The sequence below is a fragment of the Danio aesculapii genome, chromosome 5, assembly GCF_903798145.1.
Source record: "Danio aesculapii chromosome 5, fDanAes4.1, whole genome shotgun sequence".
Lineage (NCBI taxonomy): Eukaryota > Metazoa > Chordata > Actinopteri > Cypriniformes > Danionidae > Danio > Danio aesculapii.
In genome coordinates this window covers 21731042-21754896 of record NC_079439.1, presented here as the reverse complement: position 1 = coordinate 21754896, position 23855 = coordinate 21731042, and the positions used below count along the sequence as shown (strand labels likewise).

General features: G+C 33.7%; 1 protein-coding gene across 1 annotated transcript in view; it reads left to right on the top strand.

The window, feature by feature from the left end:
* The window catches only part of wscd2 (WSC domain containing 2), a 122818-nt gene that overhangs the window by 52625 nt on the left and 46338 nt on the right, over window positions 1-23855 (top strand). Inside the window, exons 3-4 of the mRNA XM_056457546.1 lie at window positions 5099-5200; window positions 11020-11808. Coding sequence (XP_056313521.1) covers window positions 11382-11808 — 427 coding nt within the window. The 5' untranslated portion in view covers window positions 5099-5200; window positions 11020-11381. The remainder of the gene's footprint in view (window positions 1-5098; window positions 5201-11019; window positions 11809-23855) is intronic.

Below are 23855 nucleotides of genomic sequence, written 5' to 3'. Positions count from 1 at the left end.
GGGGAGTTCAGAGACTGTGTTAATCCAGAAAGTGAAGGAAGGTTAACTGCTCTCTGCTCTGAAAATGTTTCAAATCATGTAAGTGACTGAAGGTAATGATACTAATGATTTGGCCTACTAATGATTTGGCCTAAAATCTACATCTCCGTTAACGGAACATTTTAACTCGATTACGATTAATGAATTATTTTATTTCTTTATTTTATTTTTTGCCCTCATTGTTCACTGACAGGTTTTGTACAGTACATATGCTCACATATTACAAGTGAGAGATTTTTGAATGAAGGGTGCATTACTTGATTTTAAAATAATTGATAAATAATTTTAAAAATTTGATCGATTATATGTTCTGAATGTCGATTGCGATTAGTTTTGGGATCAGTAGAATAAGTTCTTGCAAAGTTAATTATAGTTTGTTTAGGAAAAACATTAATAAAGCAAACAGTCCACTGATGTGCTAATAACTTTTAGTTTAATTGCAAAGTTATTCATGAGTAACAATGTCTGAAGGAGACTATCAAAATAACTTTTTTTAAAACTTTAGTCAAATCTACTTTGGCTCTGCCATTGCTGATTGTATCACAAAGATTGCAAATGTACTTTTGCTGAGAAGTGAACTGATTCAATAATCCATCACACGGTTATTCTTTCATGTGTTTGAAGGTCTGTTTTAGTTTATCTAACAGGTTCACTGAGAACATCCAAACCTCAACCTTCATTTCACCAAACGCACTCTTTTTTCTATCAAAGTAGGAAAACTGAAATATTAGTTCATCTGAGTTATTTGAACATTTTACATTGACCTCATTAAATTTGTCTGGTGTTATTTAATGTAAAATGTAATCCTCTTTACTCTTTGTTTTTGCATAACATGGGTACTGCTTTTACAATAAAAATAAAAATGATAGATTTACTACTATTCACAAGTTTGGTAAATTGTTTGCGTTTTATTGAAATGTTATATAAAGTGCTCAGCTTATATGAGTACACCCTCCACAAATCTCTCATTTAAATTAATATTTTCTTTCTGCTTTACAATATATTTATGCATATGCATTATATTAGTCTGTACTAAATAACAAAATAACTTGTGATTGCTGTCCAAAATTAGTAAACCCAAATGTTTATGTTTGGGAAAAATATTAAATAAAAAATGGAAAAGGAGCAAAATTTAAGAGAAACTAAAAATTGATCAAACTTTCTTGAAATTTTGTTGTTTGTGTTTTTTTTCTCTAATATGTAACATGTATCATATGTATGTGAAGTGTGTTCTTTGTTCTTTGGCTGTTGTACTATATATGTATAAAAAAGTTGAATTACAAAACAAAAGAAAAGCAAATGAGAAGCATCTTGAAGGGGATGGGGCATGTCATATACTTGAGGGCATTGGTGTATGAGGTGAAATGAAAAAAAAAAGTTGTTGGGAAAAAAATGTTGTTCACATCTATAATAGTACAGGCAGGTTGTAGTACTGTACATAGTAGTATATAAGAGCAAAATTCAAGAGAAACTAAAACTATAATATTTTGTAGAATTTTTTTTCTCTCCAAAATTTTGCATGAATTTAAATGTATTATCTTTCTATTTTTGAAGATGTTTGGTGATAAAAATATTATTTTGATAAATATATCTGTTTAATAAATCAGTTTTGTTCAAATTTACCAAAATGGGGTGTAGTTATTTTTGTTGAGCACTTTATTATAATTAATAATTTGACTAATTATCGAATAAATTCTAAATGGTATTTTCATCATTTGATGGCAAAAACAGATTTTTCCTGCTTCATTCTAATTTCTAATATAAATTTTGTGGAAAAATTGTTGTTTCAGGGTTATTTGATTAAGAATCTAGCGGATCAGGTATCTAGCGGAATCTTTTTTAACTGATTTTTTTTTTTTGGTAAACCTAAAACTCTTAGTAATAATATATACAGTATATGTACTTTTGAATGGTAGGGTTTGTAAAGATCTGTATCTGTAAATACCTTTCCTATCTTCCTAATTCTTCACGTACAAGCGGGCTACTTCTGGCTTGAGACTTCTGGTCTCATTCACTTTCATTTATTTTTAAACCATAAAAACAGTTTGTTATACTGCTTGATGTTGCAAACTGATATTTCCTTATTATATTATTCTGCTTTGTCTGTAAAGTCATGATAAAACTTGTTTGTTAGACCGTTTTCTGCCGTTTATTATTCCTAGTCATTCCTCCCATAGGCAACTGAAACAGAAGTTCTAAAACAATCACAAAACCCAGCGCACTTCCATATTGAAGAATAAGGTCAATACAATGATATAAGAGATGGAGAGCTCTTCACACAATACGCACTGCCTAATGAATGAATATATGGAGGATGCTGCCATTTTGCACTTTTCTTTTATTTAGAGTTCACAGATAAAGCTGAAGATGTACAGTGCAGTGTGTATGTGACATTGACAGTGTGCGTAATATTTTTTATTTACAGTGGGCTCTGTAATGGCGCAGTGTGCTGATGCGCAATGTCTTGCCCCTCTCGCAGTAATGGAGTATGTATTTTTGGAAAAGCCTGTGGACTGTAACCTCGGGTCAGAGCCCTTAACTCAAGCAGCCACAATTCATTCTGACATGGTTTGCCCCTGATTCTCTTGTGAAATATTTTTAAGCTTATTTGGTTTGAATGTGAAAAATATCCATCAAAGATGGCCAGTCCTGCCTAATAAAAGCAGAGGTCAAAGCACTAATTTTCCATTTCAGTGACCTGGTCCCTCGTGAAATGTCCTTCAAATTATTAAAACCAATGTACAGTTTTCAGTGTAAAGATAAAAATCTGAAGAATAAATTAGAATGGATTTTGTTGATGTTTAACAGTTATAAAAATATTTTTTTTCTACCATGTTGTTCTAGCATTTGGTGTTTTAGAATTTAAAGGATATCATGACAAACTTGAGTTGTTTTGTTTTGTTTTTATTTTTAATGATTTTAAAATGGGCAAAACTAAGTCTGAAGCTGAAACTTTAAAATGACACTTGATTAGTATTTTAATCAATAATACTTTACAAAAAATAAAATCCCATATATATATATATATATATATATATATATATATATATATATATATATATATATATATATATATATATATACACATATATATATACATATACATATACATATATACATATACATGTATGTAATGTAGATTGTTGTTACACTTAATGACATTTTATGAATGTATTATTGGCATTATTTTTGGTGCAGGAAAAAGTCAAATTAAATGGGAGACATCATTTTCCGGGCCGCTTCACTTTTAATTTTGTTTAAAATTTAATTAATTAAAAAAAAATTATTATTTTAGATTTGGACCTTGGTTTACCTAAATATTAAAATGAAGACATTTATTCACATCATCAAGTCATTTTATTGACCTGGTGTACTAATGGTGAACTGATGAATGCAGACCAAATAACATGGTCAGGAGTCATAACTTGGGCCAGATAGAATCTGCAGACATTTTTTAATATTTCTGCTGCGAATTTTGTAAAGAATCTGCAGATTAATGCGGACTAATTTTGGGAGTATCGTAACTAAAACTTAATAATATATGAAATAAAATTAATATTAAATAAAATATGAAATAAAATTAATATAAATTTTTACAAGTAAATAAATAGACTCAATGGTGGGCTAAAAATCTGAGGAAATCTGTGGAAATTTCTGAACACGCAGATTTCTTCTGGGCCTAGTCATAGCCATAAACATTTGGAATGTAGGATACATTATTTTTATTTAAGGCTGGTCCCATATTTTATTAGGGCTGGTCAACGTTTACTGTCATTGTACTTCGTAGGCAAGTGATTTGCACCATATCGGGTAGACTCAATTTCTTGAAATTCCCTAATACTTTGAAATGTGCATTTCAATGTTCAAAGTTTGAGGTAATCTCAACTGAAACATGAAGCCAGAGTGGGACATATATTAACCCCTCCCATTAAAAAAAAAACAAACAAAAAAAAACAAACAATAGCATTTTGTTTTTATTACAGCTCTGCCACTGACAATGATCAAAATCAAGCAAAAGAATCAAAAGCAAATGAGAGCTAAATATGTGACATGTATCATGTGTGCTGTATGTGAAATGTGTTCTTTGGCTGTATATATACAGGTATATATATATATATATATATATATATATATATATATATATATATATATATATATATATATATATATATATATATATATATATATATATATATATATATATATATATATAGCAAATCAGAAGCATCTTGAAGGGAGAGCAAGGATGAAAAAGGATTGTTGATGAAATGCAAATTTTGACATTGTTTTGAAGCACACTAGCTTATGGATATACTTAAGGCTAACCTAATATACTGATACTAACACCTAAAATTTTACGGTAGCTTTAATATCCTTTTAAAAATGTATTTAAATGGAAGGTTCACCAAAACTTACAATTCTGTCATCATTTACTCATCCTCTACTTGATTCAAACCTGTTTGAGTTTCTTTCTTCTGTTGAACACAAAGAAGGATATACTTAAACATGTTGGGGAAAAAAACGCTGTTGACTTCTATATTATATAGGCAGGTAGTAGTAGTAAATTATATTTGTCCCTACTATGGGTGTAATGGTTGCTTTTTATTAATATTCTTCAGCATGTCTTTGTGTATGTGTGTTCAAATGAATAAAGAAATTCACAAAAGTCTAGAACCGCGTGAGTGTAGGTAAGTGATGAAATTTCAATTTTTAAGATGAGCTGCCCCTTTAATGCTTTCGTTTTCACTTAAAATAATGTATAATTCGTGTCTTTATTTAGATCTGATTTGCACCCTTGACTGTTTCTTTCCTCTGTCGCATCAAAATACAGACACCCATATGACTCCATGTAGTCTATGAGTTTCACCACAAGAAAACACATTTGTGGAAAAAACAACGATTTACAAGCACTTTTAAAGACCGGGGTCTACAAAGTAAAAAAAAAAACATGCGCCTGAGGCAAATAAAAAAATTATGTATAAAAGAGCCTGCGCTAAGTGAAATCCTTGACGCCCTGGCGTGCAACATGAATTTAAATGAATTTTCCCTCTCTCTGTAGGAACTGGTCTGTATGTGGGCTGAATGAAGTCTGTGTGCTGCTGGTTTCCAGTGTTTTTGGGATAACATCAGGCCGTCTGCGGCAGGTGGAGCTCGGGGTCAGGTAACGGTGACCAAAACACACACACATGCACACACACTCGAATGCACACTCACGTAAAGTCTGTACTGCGATGTTGACCACGGAAAATTCCACTGCCCTCAGAAGAGGCTGATGTCGAACACACTGCCTGAATGTTTTTGCCCACTGCGGACACTGGGCTCTTTGACCACAGGAATGGACTACTTCCGTCCTTTTCATCTAGACAAATTAATCACTGCAAAAATAACTTGTAAATAAATATTTTTTGTCATGTTTTTGAGTGAAAATATTGTAAAAATACTGAAACTACACTGTAAAAAATGTGTATATTATGACAAGTTTGTTTCGGTCTTTTACTCCCATTTATTTATGTTTTATTTTTGCATTATTATATACATATATTACATACATATTATTGCATAATTGCATTATGGGTTGATTGCTTTTAGTGGCTTGAAATGATATAGTGTAAGGTTTTGTCATGTAAATATTGTTAGAAAATTCAGGTTATGGGCTGCCAGTTCTTTTACTGTTATTCATATTTATTTTTTTAGAGCATAGGTCATTTATTGGAAGCAAAGTTAACAATGTCTGATAATTTATCTGTCTCAAAATATGTCAGATATTATTACAACAGGTCCGGAAAGTATTCATAGCGCTTAACTTTTTCCAATTTTTTTATGTTACAGTTTATGTAAAATTCTACACACAATACCCCACAATGACAATGTGAAAAACGAATTTTTGAAATTGTTGCAAATTTATTAAAAATAAAAAAAGCTGAAAAATGACATGTACATAAGTATTCACAGTCTTTGCTCAATACTTTGTTGATGCACCTTTGGCAGCAATTACAGCCTCAAGTCTTTTTAAATATGATGCCACAAGCTTGGCACACCTGTCTTTGGGAATTTTTGCCCATTCCTCTTTGCAGTACCTCTCAAGCTCTATCAAGTTGGATGGGAAGCGACGGTGTACAGCCATTTACAGATCCCTCCATAGATGTTCAATAGGATTTAGGTCTGGGCTCTGGCTGAGCCACTGTGTATTGTGTGTAGAATTTTGAGGAAATAAACGAATTGAATATAATTTGGAATAAGGCTGTAACATAAAAAAATGTGGAAAAAGTGAAGCGCTATGAATACTTTCTGGATGCACTGTATTAGCACAAATCTCACTGAAGTGATGTTTATTATCAATGTTAGCATCATTATAGTTTGTAAAAAAGTGTATTATTATTATTAGGGATGTCCAGATCCGGCTCTTGTTTATTCCTTTTTTATGTATTAAAGAAGTATCGGATCGGGTTTCAGTATTGGCAGATACTCAAAATCAAATGACTCTGTCTTGAGGGCAAAAAAACCTGATCGGGAAATCTCTTATTATTATTGTTGTCGTTGTTATTATTATTATAAATATTATTATAGTTTTATTTTTGTATTTTAAAAATATTTCTTATTTTAGTTTTAATTAAATAATAATTGAATTAATATTTTGGGATGCAAATAACTATTTTTTTTTTTTTATTTCCAATAAATATTTTTTAAGTTCAAATATGTCTAAATATATTTAAAGCAAAATGTATCATAGATTTTTTTCGCTGTTTAACAAAATTCCCCAATTTACTTGCACACTTGCACTGTAAAAAAAATCCAGGTTGCCTTAAATTATTTAGGCTGTAACAAATTAACCTTATGTGTCTATTGAACTTAAACTGTCTTAAAACAGCTTGTGTAAATTAAGTTAGACTATAATTAACTTAGTTTAATAAGGTACAATGACCTAAAACATATGCTTTTACATTTTTTACAGTGTAGTTATTTTTTTATTGAATTATCTCTTTTAATTTTTTTATTATTTCAAAGGAATGCTTTTATGACATAAAAACAGAAATTAAAAATGAGTATTACAGCGTTCAAAGAAAGTGAAACCTTTCCACAAGCATTATTTTCACTTCTCCATCTTCCTTTATTCCTGTCGTTTCAACGTTTTCATTCTTTGGCACAAGTTAATGAGTTTTTGGCACTGTGTGTGATGCAATGTTGATGTAAGGGTTGCTATGAGAAAAGAAGAGATTAACTGAAGAACAAATTCATTTTAAACGACTCCCTTTATGTCCTAGAGATATTCTGCGAATCACAAGATGAACGTTTTAATTATAAATAAGCCTTGTTGCATGCAGTCATCTATAAAAAGGCAAACATCCTTAAGACAAACAACTTTAGGACAAAATTAAGACATGCACAGCCTCTTTTTTTAAGCTGTTGCATAAATGTTTTCAGGCTGTTATTGGTGCATTTCTGTTTCCTTCAGAGCCAGGCAAGTCTCTAGCTTTTTAGAGATTTTCATATGTAAAAGAGCTGAGTAAGGCACAAACTAATGCATATCAGCACTATATAGAAAATATAAAATTGCATACTTCACAATTAGGGCTACACAATATATCGTTTCAGCCTCGATATCATGATGTGATCATTCACAATAGTCACATCGCATTTCTATGCAATGTTGAGCATGGATTATAATTGATCATTTTGCAAGTGTTTTTTGATGCTTGTGACTGTGGGAGGGTTTTAGAAGCATTGAGGCCTATGAAATTGTACCATTTGTAACCTTGACAAATTAATAATGTTAAATTTTATTGAATTATTTATAAAACGAAGACCATGGGGTATTATTTTACATTTGATAATTCAATTACTGTATACATGAATGCAGTTCGACTCCTAGAAAAACAATAAAACAATGTTTATTTATTGAACTTATTTATTTCTTTATTGAACTTATCGACGCTTATAGACTGTTTATTATATTTTATGCACTTTTATACAGAAACATCCCAATCAATCTAAAATGATAAATTCTTTCCAAATGATTATTCAACTCATTTAGTAAAAATATAGTGATATCGCAATATATATTTTAGAATAAAAAAAAAAATTGAAATATTTTCAATATCTTGCAGCCCTACTCACTGTTATATTGTATGTGAAGAACATTAGTATGTCTGATGTATGTCTGAGTATGTGCGAGCCGAGTAGTATTTATAGTATTCGAAAAACAGTAGGCAAGAAGTACCCAGATGACCTATTACTTCCTGCAAGATTCTGAAGTGCACATCCAATGGATTGCTAGGCTATTCCATAATGCCACGTGAGAGAATTTATGAATGGGAGTGAAGTGACACAACTAATGTAGGTAGATCACGTAATAATGGCGAATGGTGGATGTAGTACACTGTAGAAAATAAATCTGTTAAATTTACGGTAAAAAAATGGCAGCTGTGGTTGCCAGTATTTTACCGTTAAAAATACGGTACAAACGATCAAAGTTATTTCTAATTTTTACAGTAAACTACCGTATTTCATTAATTTATAGATGTAATATGTCTGTAATTACCAACATTTACACATCTTTTGTTACAAAGATAGACACGTTAACACAGCCATATGCAGGTGGTGATGAGAAAGTTACTTAATGAACTAATGCTCATCACAATCAACTTTTCCCACAAGCAGAAGAGTGTATCAGTGTATAGAAGGTGCCCAATGTCATTCACACAGCTACTAAACACCAGTATGGTAACACGCATAAAATTAAAGTCATAAAATAAACATTGTTTATCAACATAAGATGTAAATCTCTAATGTACAAACCTGATAGGGAAACGACTAAAAAGTATCTATATTAATGTCAACAAAAAGCATAAAAATTGATGTGCCATGCAGGGAATTCTGGGAAAGTCAATTTACGGTTATTCACTGTATATATTAAGGAAACGTACTGTTAATCAGGTTACGGATTTTTACTGTAGCATTTTTACAGTTTTTTTTTACCAAAAAAAAAATCACGGCTATATTGAAAAAGGATAGACAAATACACCTGCCTATAGATTCACAGGCTGCATCCAAAATCGCATACTTCCATACAAAAAAGTTTTTTGCTTTCACAATTCAAAATAAATAAAGTTATCCAACATGTGCGCCCGATAGCTCCGGCCCTTCAGCTACGTGAGCAAAACTGTGGTCGTTGAGTGCGTGAAATGTCCAACATAACACATTTCCTTTTACCGGTTGATTGAGTGCTTCTTCTGGGTAATTAAAGTGTACTTACTATTTGTAAAGTTTTCAGTGTGAATGCACTGCTTGCACTATTTATACTACAAAATGGCGTAGAATAGTGCATAAGTATGCAATTTGGGACGCACCTCTAGTGATGCTGAAGGCTGATTAGCCTGTTCAGGTGTGTTTGATTAGTGATGGAGCAAAACTCTGCAGAACACCGGCCCTCCAGGACCAAGTGTGCCCATCCCTGATATAGAACTTACTTTTTTTGCTAACAGTCGTGTCTTAAATTCTAACTGAAATGTAGTACCTAATCGAGTAGTAGGCTATTTCGGACGGAGCCAGAAAAAATTTGTGCAGAATTTCAAAAATGTTTTGAAGATATCATTAAACATTTATGTAGCAATAGTTGAAGTACATTTGTTTTAATCTCAGTTTTTAGTGGTTATCTAAAATGAGCCAAATCTGCTCAGATTATTCAATCTCCGGTCTGCAGTCTATCAGTTTAGACAGTTATTTAATGTGTCACTTACTAACAGAAGACATTAATCAACCATTTTTAGCAATTTTTGACAAAATCAGGGGCCGATCACACCGAACGCATTTTTGCGTTGAGAGGCACCTTTTTTTGAATGATTTACTAACAGCCACTAGCGTTTTGCGCTGCTTGTGTGCTCTGTGCACCTTGCATTTTAACCGCCTGCTGCGGCTTGCGTTTTTGCTGTTGTGCACTGTGCACTTGCAGTGGAAAACGTCAACTCTGAGCAGAAAAAGCATGTTATGTCAGTGACATCTTTTTCATTCTCCGATCAAATGAAAGCAGAGGCGGGGTTCCTGTTGAGGTGACAGCAGTGTTTGTGTTGTCAAGAGAGACTTGAAGTTGCTGTTTTGAGTTATCCGGTGCTGTATGACTCACAAATCTTGAATTTCGCAATGTTATTAAATATTAAAATTGTACCAAAATCAGCAACACTCTCGCACAATACACAGCTAATTCAGTCGTTCTCTAGCATCATAAACAGCGCACCGCACTTATTTTCTTGTCAACAAAAAAGGCAGTGCGTGTTTTGTGTTTTTAGAATGGAAAGACGTGTTCGGTGTGATCAGCCCCTCAGAATCGCCTCATGACGATCATGTTTATTACAGATTTATGACAAGTTCTCTAGGTGACGTCAAGTAGTAATAACAAAGACATATCTTACAATGTCACTTTTGCATTTAAAATGACATAACCAGAGCGAATGACACTTAAGCATGCATAAATTCACCTTCATATCTGTGACTTGTCATTCATGACTATGAAGGTTTTCATGTCTTATTAATACCTTATGTGTTACCGTAATTTCAAAAAAAAGTTGTGCAGATAGGAACAATGGATTTCAATCTGCCATGTTATTATTAGAACCATGTTACTCTGTGCCATTAGCAAGGTCTTGCATTAGCAAAAATGTTTCTTCATCCGTTTGCTCACATTGTTCTTTTAAGTATACTCTCAAGCACGAGGCCCTGGTTGCTATGTATTTACTATACACTATAATTATCAAACAGAGCCACATATTTGTATTAGATTAGAAATCTATTTGGAAAAAAATAACCCATGTGGATACAAACAAACTAAGAAAGTCATATATCGTTAGGCTGTGCCCTTCTCTCCTAGTACGTTATTGAATTGTCGCCCTATGCCCTTAATCGCTTTCAGATACAGTGCTTTTGTTTGCTCAGGGGCCTCATCAGTATTTCCTCCTTGTTCAGTAGCTGTCATTTTGTGTTTTTCAGTCTGTGAGTGAAGGCTGAGTCAGGCATGAATCAGCGCTGCTTTTAATTGACGGACAGCTTGGTGGGAAACAAGGTCTCGGGAGAGCGGGAGTCCGATAACAGGAGTGAAAGCAAGATCATCTTTCAGTCTTCAGTGCCACTCGCCTTTCACAACATGGCCTCTCTGGTGGCACCAATCTCCTCTTTTGGGACGTAGAAAGACACAAGGACACATAGGACAGAACTTGGTGTCGTCGCCTTAACAAGTCCCATCTCCTGGATAGAGGTTTGCTTTAGTGCTACAAACAGACACTAAACAATGAAAATTTTTTAGGAAGGTGCTGTCTCTGATTTTATATGTGTCTGTGTAACATCGAGGGCCAATGTGTGTGGCTCGAGAGCCCATCATGGCCAGATCTCTGCTGAAGATCCACCGCTATTTTCGGCGTAAACCGGTGCGCTTTTTCTCCTTCATCCTGCTCTACCTCACTGCCGGCAGCCTTGTTTTTCTCCACTCCGGCTTCTCCAGCGATACTTCCACCGCTGGCGTTGCTGGAAGCGGCCGCGACCCACTTCTGTCTGAGGGTGGAGGAGGCACAGGTGGTGGGAGCGCCACGTCTGAGGGTCTAGGGCTCTTGGGTCGGGTGTTTAAGGAAACGCGGAGAACCCCCCGGAGATTTGGACCACCGTGGATGAAGGAAAGCAGGGGGCAGGATGCACCCGAGTGGGCCAGACGAGGATTTGATCACACCAGCAGCTGGAGCCATGGAGCCAAAGGACGAACTACCAAAGAGATGGATGATGGGAGAGGTAAGGGCATTTCCTGTTTGTTTAATCTTTTAAATTGATGTTAACCAAAGTTTATTGGTCAAACCAATAGCATTGAATGAATTTCCATACTAGTCCAGCCTGGTTAATACTGCCGTTAACAACAAAATATGAATATATTTATATAATTTTTAGGGGTTTTATCAGGATAGGATAGTAGAGATTTTACAGACAGGAAAGTGTGGGGAGCAGAGATGGAGGAAGGATCGGCAAAGGAGCTCAAGCTGGGAATCGTCGGGTCACCATGAGCACCACAGTGATATGTGTTGACACGCTAAACACTGAACTATTGGCACCGACACAAATTTATATATAATTTGACCAAAAAGTGAAAATATCCCAGAAACCTTAAAACAAAATGCAAAGGAAAGTGAGGTCCACTTTTAGAGCCAATCGATTTTACAAAATGCACCACTATTCTCTCTTGAATAGATTCTGAACTTTTTTACCAGTAGATGGCGCTTTATGCTTTACAAACAGCAGTTTTTTTTCCGTTCAAGTCTTTACAAATACTACTTGAACCTAAAATCATCATTAATAAATTAAAGGTTTAAGCTGATTACAAGTTTGTTCGTGGTCTGCTGTGTTTGCGTCATCAGAGTGGAATTCATTTACCCCTGTTTCTAGGTTACAACTATGCATGAAGACTGAAATGAATGGATGCCTGCTCACCAATGTTTTGTACTTTAGATTTTGAAATGTTTTGTAATTTTTACCAACAAAGAAGAGCAAATTTGTTTTTGTTATGAAAATTGGTTCAAAGTAATGCAGAAGGACATGATTTTTTTTTTTTGTGGACAGAAAATACATATAAATATTACTGCTTGCAGGGTATGAGACACTCTAGTCAGGAAAGCAAGTAAGTAAATACATAAATACACAGTTTGTAATGTGTGTGTTTATGTAGTGCATTTATCATGTTTGGACATACACCCAAAGCACCTCACAATTATGAGGTCTCTCCACATAGGGAGGCTGTGATTGGTAAGGGCTGGTGGAGGGAATTTGGCCAGGACACTGAGGTTACACCCCTAGTCTTTACGAGAAGTGCTATGGGGTTTTTAATGATCCTAGAGAGTCAGGACCTCGGTTTAACGTCTTATCCGAAAGACAGCACTCACTGACAGTATAGTGTCCCCTTCACTTTACTGGGGCATTAGGACCATTTTCAATAGCAACCCAGTTTTCCCATGTGGTCTCCCATCCAGGTACTAACCAGGCTCAGCCCTGCTTAGCTTCAGGGCGCACTCACATTAGATACAGTTGCCTTGAACCATGCCAAAGCTCGATTGTCCCCATCCCCTCTCCCCCTCAGCCTGCACTCACATTGTATTTTTACCTACCGGACCTGAGCACGCTTACATCATCAATGATGCGACTGTTTAGTTTAATAGGAAGAGAAGCGCTGCTCGCTCTTATTTTTAGTGCGTTGGGATGCAGTGACATGCAGTCCAACACTTTGCCGAACATATACACCACTTTTGACGCTCACAAATTATCATCAAAGTCTTCATGCTGCACATATTAGGAGGTTTGTTGAAGGTCAGATGATGTGCAGCGAGGGGTTTGCGTCTTTAATGTACTACGACAGTTTGCTTTCATTGAAAATTAAGAATTATTAATAAATCCATATAAAACAGTCCCCTAAAAGTGACGTCGCGTCTTCAGTTTCGGGCTCAGGAGCTCTTTGCACTCACACTACAAGCGTACCGCACCAAAGCCCAAGTGAACCACGCTCTGGCACACCTCTTCCAAATGGGCCAGGGCCGGCCAACTGAACCGTGCCTGAGCCCGATTCAGAGATCTCACACTTCTCAAATGGACCGGGAAAAGCACCTGGGCACAGTTCGGATAGCATAGTGTTAGTGCAGCCTCAGTGAGTAACCGGTCTTGGGCTTCAGTGTGATATGGCTATGGCCAGTTTGACAAATTTAGACTTTACCACAGCAGTCATTCAGTTTATTACATTTGAGTTCAATTCAGAATTAAAACATACCACATGAACTGTACCCCAGACCTTTTTAGGTGGAGTTAACGTTTGCACACAGAATACAATGTTCACATTATTCAAATAAATGATCTCTGATGTCAAACTAACTCAAATTTAATTGAATCGGTTAGAAACCAAATCAAGTGTGAAACCACAGTTACTCTATTTTGGTTAGTACCATAGATATCATTCTAAAAAACAACAACTAAAAAGCAGCATTACTGTATAGGACAAAGTGAGGTAAATATCTTACATTTTAAATTGACATTGCAAACGTTTAAAGGTTAATGGCAGATCTAGTTTATGGAAATTGAGAACTGTGAAGCTATTAGGTAACTAAATCTGATAGACAGAGGAAGACAGAGGATTTCTGTTTTAGCATCTACACCAATGCTGTTGATGTTTTTTTTAGCTGGATGTACGCAGAGAATGTTCCTTATATCAAACAGAATATGTTACACGTTCTCGCCGCAGATGCATGTGGTTACGGGTGTTAAAAAAAGAAATGATTAATGTTGCTCTCCGCCATGTCTCAAACCACAAAGCACAGTTATCCTTTGATGAAAGCAACCTCAGACTGTCTCTGTGGAGAAAGAGTCTTAAAGGAGGAATTTTATGATATAGAAACACTAAGCACATTCCTATCACCCAATCGGACCCTGTAGAATCAGGATCCATTTTAGTTTAAAGGGCTCAAATATTTTAAGCTGCAGATGACAAAACTGATTAGGATAAATGTTAATGTACTAATATAGCCTTAAATGCTTATTTACAGCAGTGATTCATTCAAACTACTATGAGTCGACTCTTTTATAGATGAGTCAATAGTTTTAAACACTGTGTACAGTACTTTCAGATTTAAGCCTTAGCTGGATATTTCACTTCACTTAAATCTGTGTTACACACTGCATGAAAGGTCATTTTCAAAAACCCATAATAGGGGCTCTTTAAAAAAAAGGAAATAAAAATTATTTCATGGCTGTATATCAGCACTTTACTTATGGTGATCGCCTACCTATGCCAGGGTTCCCACACTTTTTGAAAGTACTTTAATTTCTGACACATGGATTCAAGGCATTGAAACTACCTACAAACAAAAAGTGAAAGTGCTTGAATTAAATTTGAAATTAAATTAGTTTATAGTTTTATTTCAACAATTGTACTCAATTGTCAAAAACAAAACAAATAAACTTAAATTCTTAAATGAAAAATCTTTATAACACTGAAAAATCGTATAACACTGACAAATAATGCACATTTTTATCAATATTTCAGAAACTGCATTTGAATATCACCAGTACTGAATTCAACAAATTGTATCAATTATTTTTTATATTTGACTTTTTTATATTTGAAATGGTCCAAATTTTTGAAAATTACTCTGGCATTTTAGTGTCAATTTTAAGTGTAAGTGAAATGTTAAGTACGATAAGGACTTTATGCTGGGGTTTGAATTATAAAGGTACTAATGCTTTAAAAAGTCCTTGAATGTGCTGTTCGTGAAAGCTTGGGAACACTGCAATGCACGAATCACAGCAGTGCTGATATACAGTCATATTGCATCATATATAAATAAACACTTTTGTGTGAGGCCTGCACTCACATTGCATCCGAGCCGGAGCACGCTTGCGTCATCGATGATGCGTTGTTCAGTTCAACAGAAGAGAAGTGCTCTCGCTAAGCACAGTTTTTTAAGTTATATCATTTTAGTCATTTGATATGCAGTGACACGCAGTCAAATATTTAGCCGAACAGGTCAGCCACTTTTGACACTCAAAATAAATTAAATAATCATAAAAGTCCTCGTGCTCACGTGCTGCACATATTAGGAGGTTTGCTGAAGGTGCAGCTGACGTGCAGTGAGGGGTTTGCGTCTTTAATATACTATGACAGTTTGTGTTCATTAAACAGTGAAAATGATTAATAAAAATATGAAAAAGTCCCTTAAAAGTCACGTCTCGTCCTCAGTTTCGGGCTCAGGCACGATTTGCACACACACTAAAAGCGTACTGCGCCAAAACCCAAGTAAACCGTGCTCTGGCACACCTCTTCAACTGAACCGTGCCTGAGCTCCATTCAGAGCACTCACACTTCCGGGAAACGTGCCTGGACATGGTTCGGATAGCATAGTGTGAGTGCACCCACAGATTCATATATGAAATTGGTCTCCATTTCTAATTCAATGATGTCAATTTAAAACTGGTTTTTGAATTATTTTGTTGCTTCAGGTAAAGTGTTGTAATGTCTCAGTGATGACAAAACAGAGGATCTTGCTAACAGATTAAGATTTTAACACTGAACGAAATAAACCAAAATGAATAAATCTGCCTGTTTAACTCTACCACATCCAGGAATTCACCAACATTAACCCCATAAATCCAAAGCAAACATTAGATTACTATTGCATGTAGTCATCTATTTAAATAAGTATTATTTTTATAATAAAAGAGAGAGATCAACTGGATGTCTGCTTTAGCGAATTCTCACATTTCTCCCTTAAAGTCTTTATGACTGATCACAATATGGTCTTTGTTGCAATCTGATGGCTGAATGAAATTCTTTGAGCTGCCAGTCACTACAATTGCATCATTTTGCAAGTACTTTTATTAAATACTGCTGTATTTTACAAGCAAAAATATAAAGATGCTAAGACAATTTTCAAAAACCATCTGCATATTTATATTATTATTATTATTATTATTATTATTATTATTATTATTATTATTATTATATACAGTGCATCCGGAAAGTATTCGCGCTTCACTTTTTCCACATTTTTTTATGTTACAGCCTTATTACAAAATGTATTAAATTCATTTATTTCCTCAAAATTCTACACAAAATACCCAATAATGACAATCTGAAAAAGATTTTTTGAAATTGTTGCAAATTTATTAAAAATAAAAAAACCTAAAAATTAACATATACATGAGTATTCACAGCCGTACTTTCCGAATGCACTGTATAAAGATATAAAACTAATATTGCACTCAAATCTATTTGCTCTGAAACAAATGACAGATGATTGTTACCAAATAATGCCATTAGATATTTACAAAAAAATTTATATTATATTCACATTTAACCACTATAGAGACATACAGTACATCAGATTACAGAATAAGTGTCCATCATAAGGGTGCTCTCAGAATGGAATGAAATTGCTGAATGGAGCATTTTTGCATTTTTAAATGGAGACTATGCATACAGTATATCATTAAAAATAGTCTGAAAGTATATTATAGGGTCCAACGGCCACACTATAGTTCGACAAATACTAAGTTTTGTCTTCAGTGCCAAGCTCGCTCATTTATGTGCACCTTTTGTAATACTGCTTTGGAATGATAATTATTGTGAAAAGCGCTATTAAAAATAAAAGATGAGGCTGCAACAAAGCTGATAATACAGCAATACTTTTTTATTTTTTATGTACAGTTGAAGTCAGAATTATTATCCATTTCTTTCCCCAGTTCCTGTTTAATGGAAAGGTTTTTTTTTTTTCAACTCTTTTCTAAACATAATAGTTTTAATAACTCATTTCCAATAACTGATTTCTTTTATCTTTGCCATGATGACAGTAAATAATATTTTACAATTTAAAGGCTTTTACTTGGTTAATTATGCAAGTTAGGATAATTAGGCAAGTCGATCAAAGAAAAATTTAGCTCAAGGGGGCTTAAAATTATTACTTTTTTTTTATTAAAAACTGCTTTTGTTGTTGCTAAAATAAAACAAATAAGACTTTATCCAGAAGAAAAAATATTATAGGAAATACTGTGAAAAATTCCTTGCTTTCTTAAACATCATTTGGAAAAATATTTGAAAAAGAAAAAACAAACAGAGGAAGGCTAATAATTTTGATGTTAACTGTATATATTTGTTATTACATTATAATTGTAATGTTTATTTACATGAATATATCACTCTCAGACCCTGTGCAACTTTAGCAGTTGTGTGTTTTACATTGGTTCATGTTGCTCTACTGAAGTGCTCAGGGTGTGGGGAGCAGTAAACACTGTGTGCCCTGTGAAGCAGAATGCAGATATTGATTAGAGTGAGCTGATCACAGGAGGATGATTCAGCGTGTTGGTGGTCAGTTTTCACAAAGAGTCATGTTTAATATGAAGGCCATGGAGGATGGCAGACCGGCTGTGTCTTTAAAGCTTTGAGCTGGAGGAGTGAAGTGCCCTTTTTGGTGAATGCTGAAGTAAATAATGAATGCGTGTGTGTGTGTTTTTTTTTTTCTGATGGTTGTAGAGTAGCACATTTGTGAGCTGTTAGTTCATAGCTTTCGGAAGATGCTTCATAGCCCTAATGTCTTTTTCCTAGAACTAGGCACACAAATCTTAAAAATAGAAAATTTATATTTGAGTTTGATGAAAATGTATGATTTTAGTTGATGCAGTCGCAAAAATAATTTATTTGAGTGCAGTATATTAACAGAAAATGTATTTGATATGTATTTGATTTTTAATAAAAGCTTATTTGAGCAATAAAATGATTTATTATATTGTTATCATAAAAAAGTTTAACACTGTTGCTTTGTTATAGTCCTTAAAAAATCCTCAATATTAATCCCCAATAAAGCTTCAATATTCCAGTGCATAAATGTAAAGGCAGTTCATTAATATTTGAAATAAAAGCTTTTTCTTTTGAATTGATACCATTAAATATACATGTGACCTGTATCATATTTGGTCTTTTAGGAAAGAGTGTTTGAGGGTCTTTGCTGAAGGTCTTGGATGTAAAAAGCTGAAATGTGTCAGCTTTTAGTTTTTTTTTCTGGCTTATCAAACAGATGTCAGGAATCAGTCGATAATATCTTCCCTAAAGGTCTGCTCACATCAAGAATAAAAACTATAACAATAACTGCAATGATAAGTACATTGTTCAAAGGTTTGGGGTTGTTTTTGAAGAAACTTATAAAGATTGCGTTTTATTTAAAAATACAGCAAATTGGCAGAATGGTATAAAAATTTAAAATAATAGTTTTCTATTTTTACATTCATTTATAATAGTGGTGTAATGGATCGCAAATCTCATGGCTCGGATCACACCTGCGGTTTTTGAGTGACGGATTTTTCGGACCAGCAAAAAAGGGAGGAGACAAATGTCATTTGTTTTCCATTTAAACAAAAATATTTCTTCAAAAGCCATTGGTTTTAACAAACATAACTTAGAAGCTGTAATTTTAATAAAAATAAAAATCAAGAAAGATCCAGCTGAAAAACATTTAATACGAAAATTGATCTTTGCTACTGTTGCTGTTAATGCTAAACATAGAAATCTAACATCTTGTACAACATATCATATTTATTTTCAATTAATGGTTCAACAATTCACACACAAAACGTCATGTTTTATTATAGGTGTATCATTTTGGAAAACATATTCAGTGACATAATTTTGTTGTTTGTTTGTCGCCACCTGTTGGTTACACAATGTACTTTCTACAGCATTCACCAGCGTCATGTTCCATTAAACAGTGATTTTAATCTTTACTATAAACACCAATGTTTATATCTGAACTATAAACTGTTCTCCAAGTACTTCTGTTATTTATTTGTTTGTAACTAACTGAAAAAAAATTTAAAAACTGAATCTCTCTCGATCAAACGCAGATTTGAATGCAGATCCTGATCTTTTAATGTTTAATTGCTTTTGTCCAAAGCAAATTACAATTGAGAAGGAATACAGTGATTCAACAAGAAGTGCACAAGAAGTGCTAATTATACAAATCAAACGGTTCATGCTCAGAGAATTAAGTGATAGAATGAGGAGGGGGAGTGTTTATTTTACAGTGTTTTATTTTCTACAGGTAGTTTGTGAAGCCCACTCACCTGTGTGAAGCACGCTTTATAAATGCGGAGTGTTTTTTTAAGAGATGGAGTGATTATAATAAAGTCTATAATAAAGTTAAGTGTCGGTTAAAGTGTCAGAGAGATGAAAGTGTGTGTTTTTTACAGGTGGTTTGTCAAACCCACTCACCTATGTGAGGCACACTCAGCATTTTAATAGTCTAAACTACATGGACTTCAGGTTTAATTTGTGAAAATAAATGTTTTGTGTGCTTAACATGGGAAAGTGGAGGAAAGTAAATTTAGATTGGGAGTCAGTATTTTTATCGTTCATCAGCTGAAATAAATCCAATAATTCCAGTAATCATGGAAAAAATGATTATTCTTGGTGTGCTCGGTCCTTGCTTCTGCTCTGTAAGATTTTATCAACAACAGGAAGCATTTTTCAGCAATGCATGTGCGAGTGACTTTTATCATAGTGAACTTTAAACCACAAAAAAACAGTGTGATAGCACAGTCAGTGTGGACTATTATTCTCAGTTAAAGATGGACTAGATCCAGAAAAGTCTGGCTGTTCTCCTTTGTTCTTGCTATAACCCACAAAAAAGGCAAAAGTAAGCCAATTAGTGGATTGGGGAGGTCTCGGGTCATTACCTTCATCCACAGTGAGGTTTAAGAGGTTTGAACAGATGGTCCTCAAGCGTAACCCTCAGGCATCTACAGTAGTAAAACACAGCCTTCTGACACTCATATGCTCAGCTTCTGCAGTCAATCTGTTAAAGAGGAAGCTGTGGTATGATATTTCTGATGATCTTTGTGATTGTTAATGCACATTTTATGGGTATGGAAGTGGAGGACAGGAAGATGAGCTCAGTCCTCCACAATTGTCATGTGTAGCCCAAAATATCAGTGATAATAACAGCGACAGATGGGCTGATAATGCATACCACTGAAACAGATAACGCTGTTTCAGTGGTGGAAATGAGTAAGTTCTCTTTTAGTTAGAAGATTAGTTCACCCAAAAATTAAAATTCTGTTATTAATTACACACTCTCATGTCACTCTAATCCCCTGATGTTCATCTTTGGAACACTAATTAAAATGTTTTAGATGAAATCTGAGAGCTCTCTTAAAAGCCATAGACAGCAATGGTCCTGAGATGATCAGAGTCCAGAAAAGGAAACATAAGCATTGTTAAAAAAATTCGATGTGACTTCAATGGTTCAACTGTAATGAAATGAAGCACAAAGAATGCACATACTGCATCAGATTAGGGTGCACATTTACTATGGACAATGTAGCACTGCTGATTCTAATGGCAATACGTGCACTGCCTGTAGTAAATGCATACATTGACCTGATGCGGGAGAGAAGATATGGGTGAACAAAGACATTTTTTGGCACACAAAAGTTTTCATGTGCTTTGTATGATGAACCACTGAAATCACATGGAATGTTTTGTCAATGTTTTGTTTCTTTTCTGGACTTTGAATATCTCAGGACCATTATTGTCTGTTATTGTTACCATTGTTGTCTGTTCAGAGAGCTTTAGGATTTCAGCTATAATATCTTAATTTGGGTTCTGAAGATGAACTTAGGCCTCAGGGGATTGGCACAACATGGAGGTGGGTAATTAATAACAGCATTTTCATTTTTGCTTTAAGTTGCTTTAATTTATGTGTGTCTTTGTGATGCAAATTATCAGACTTTCATATTTTAAGAGTTAATTAGGCTAAAATCAACAATTAGTTTTCTTGATAGTCTCATAAAACTTGAAAAAGAAATAAATTTAAAAAATTAAGACAAAGCTAAAATAAAGGGGTAAAAGGTGTGAATTTACTATGTAGGATTTTAAAACAAGTAAAATGTGAGAAAGAGTTCTTTATTTTCATAAACTGATGTATTTTTGGTTGAAACAGGATATCCAGTGATGAGAAATAAAACAGAACTGTAATTTAGATTTGAGGAAGCAAATTAGTTTAATTTGTATAGCATGTGTCATATTTATGTCACATAACCACATGGAATTATTAATACCAGTGTTTATGAAGCATAGGGGGGCAATTTTGCTGTTCTGTCGACATGCAGTGTTTCCTAATCCTCATTTATTTCTTGTTCCTGCATGTCTCCACTCTGCCTCCTTGAGGACACTTTTATAACGCTATTCCTGTCTGAAATAATAATAAAATTTGTAAGATGTATCATGTAAAATAAAAATAAGAGGCTAATTGTCACATTTCTATTACAGAAATGATTTATAATAAAATAGCTACCTGTCACTGTGTATTCATATTATTGGTAAAATAATAATAATGATAATAATTTGTAGGATTGTTACAATTGATAACACTTGTATTTATAATCGGAGGCTACCACTAATAATGATTGATAAATAAATAAATAAATAAATTATAGGATTAGGACAAGTGATTATACCTATATTTTTATTTGAACAGTACCACTGATAACAATAAATAAATAAATAAATAAATAAATAAATTGTCGAATTAAGACAAGTGATTATACTTGTATTTAAATTTGAATACTACTACTAATATGATATATTAATGTAGAAATAAGTAAACAAATAAATAAATAATTTGTAGGATTAGGACAAGTGATTATACTTGTATTTAAATTTGAATACTACTAATAGTAATGATATATTAATAAGTAAATAAATAAATAAATAAATAAATAAATAAATAATTTGTAGGATTAGGACAAGTGATTATACTTCTATTTATATTTGAATACTACCACTAATAATGATAAATAAATAAGTAAATAAATAAATTGTCGAATTAGGACAAGTGATTATACTTCTATTTAAATTTTAATTCTACCACTAATTATAATAAATAAATTGATTGATTGATTGATTAATACATTAATTAATTAATTAATTGTAAGATTAGTACCAGTGTAACCAATGTAACCAAATAAGAACTTCCCAATCCACCAATAATAATAAAAATAAATAAATTCAAATACCAATAAAATCAATAAATAATGGGAGACTGGGGCTAGTTAATATCTAGTAAATATTTTATAACAACTAGCCCCATCACTGTAATTCATTTACATTATTATACTAATTTGTTCATATTAATAATTTTAATATTTTCTACTACTACTACTCCTACTCCTACTACTACTACTACTACTACTACTACTAATAATAATAATAATATGGTCTGGAACTAGTTATATATAGTTATATTATTTATGTTCTTATTTAAACTTCTTATTCTTATTTATTTACCGCTATAGTACTATTTAACGATTACAGTATGGAAACCTACATAATGGTTTGAATGAGTTCATGATATGGTGGTTCAGCTGCTTCTTCACTGTGTTTGATTTGGTGTGTCAGAGAGGACGGCGCAGCTTCATTCAGTGTGTGTCAATGAGTGAGAGTTGCCGCACACTCTTCCAGCAGCTGCTTCACAGAAAAGCAATGGCGTGTGGAGTGAATGGAGCTTGACTTGTAGATAAAGCAGATTACGGCGTTTGCCCTCTGTGCTGCCAATACGATTAACTCACAGCTCGCCGTCCCGCTCACTGCTTTTAGACAATTGCAATTACTATAATGCGGTAGTGCTTAGTGCGTGTATGTGACAGAGCCCCCCTTCACCAGCCCACCCACAGCTATTAGAAAATACCTTCAATACTAATGGAGTCAGATGCGATTACAGGGAAAGAACGGATGTCAGGGAACAGGGCATGTTGGGGCATTTTGTATTTGTCTCTGTGTGTGTGTGTGTGTGTGTGTGTGTGTGTGTGTGTGTGTGTGTGTGTGTGTGTCACAAATGATAAGATTGATGGAGCAGATGATGCATCAGTGCATCAGACTGTAAATGTTTTCGCCCAGAACAAACTGCAATATCCAGATCGTAGATGTTTTATAATATCTGATATTGCAGGCTTTTAATGAACAGCTTTCTCTGTTCTGCGTGTCACAAAATGTGATGGCAGACTCTGTCGTACTTATTTAATCGGATTAATCATTCTGATGTTTTGTTTTAATCAGAGCTTCAAGGGAATGCGTATATTCCATACAAATGAAGGTCTATATACAATAATGTAGGTTTTCACCATATGATTTGTAGTTTTAAAGACAATAAAATGATATTTGTAGTGGAATTACAGCGAGTCTCCTTGGTGATCTAATAGTACTAATGAATAAATTATAATAAAATAATGAACTAAATTTAATAACTTAAATAGCCTTTAAATTA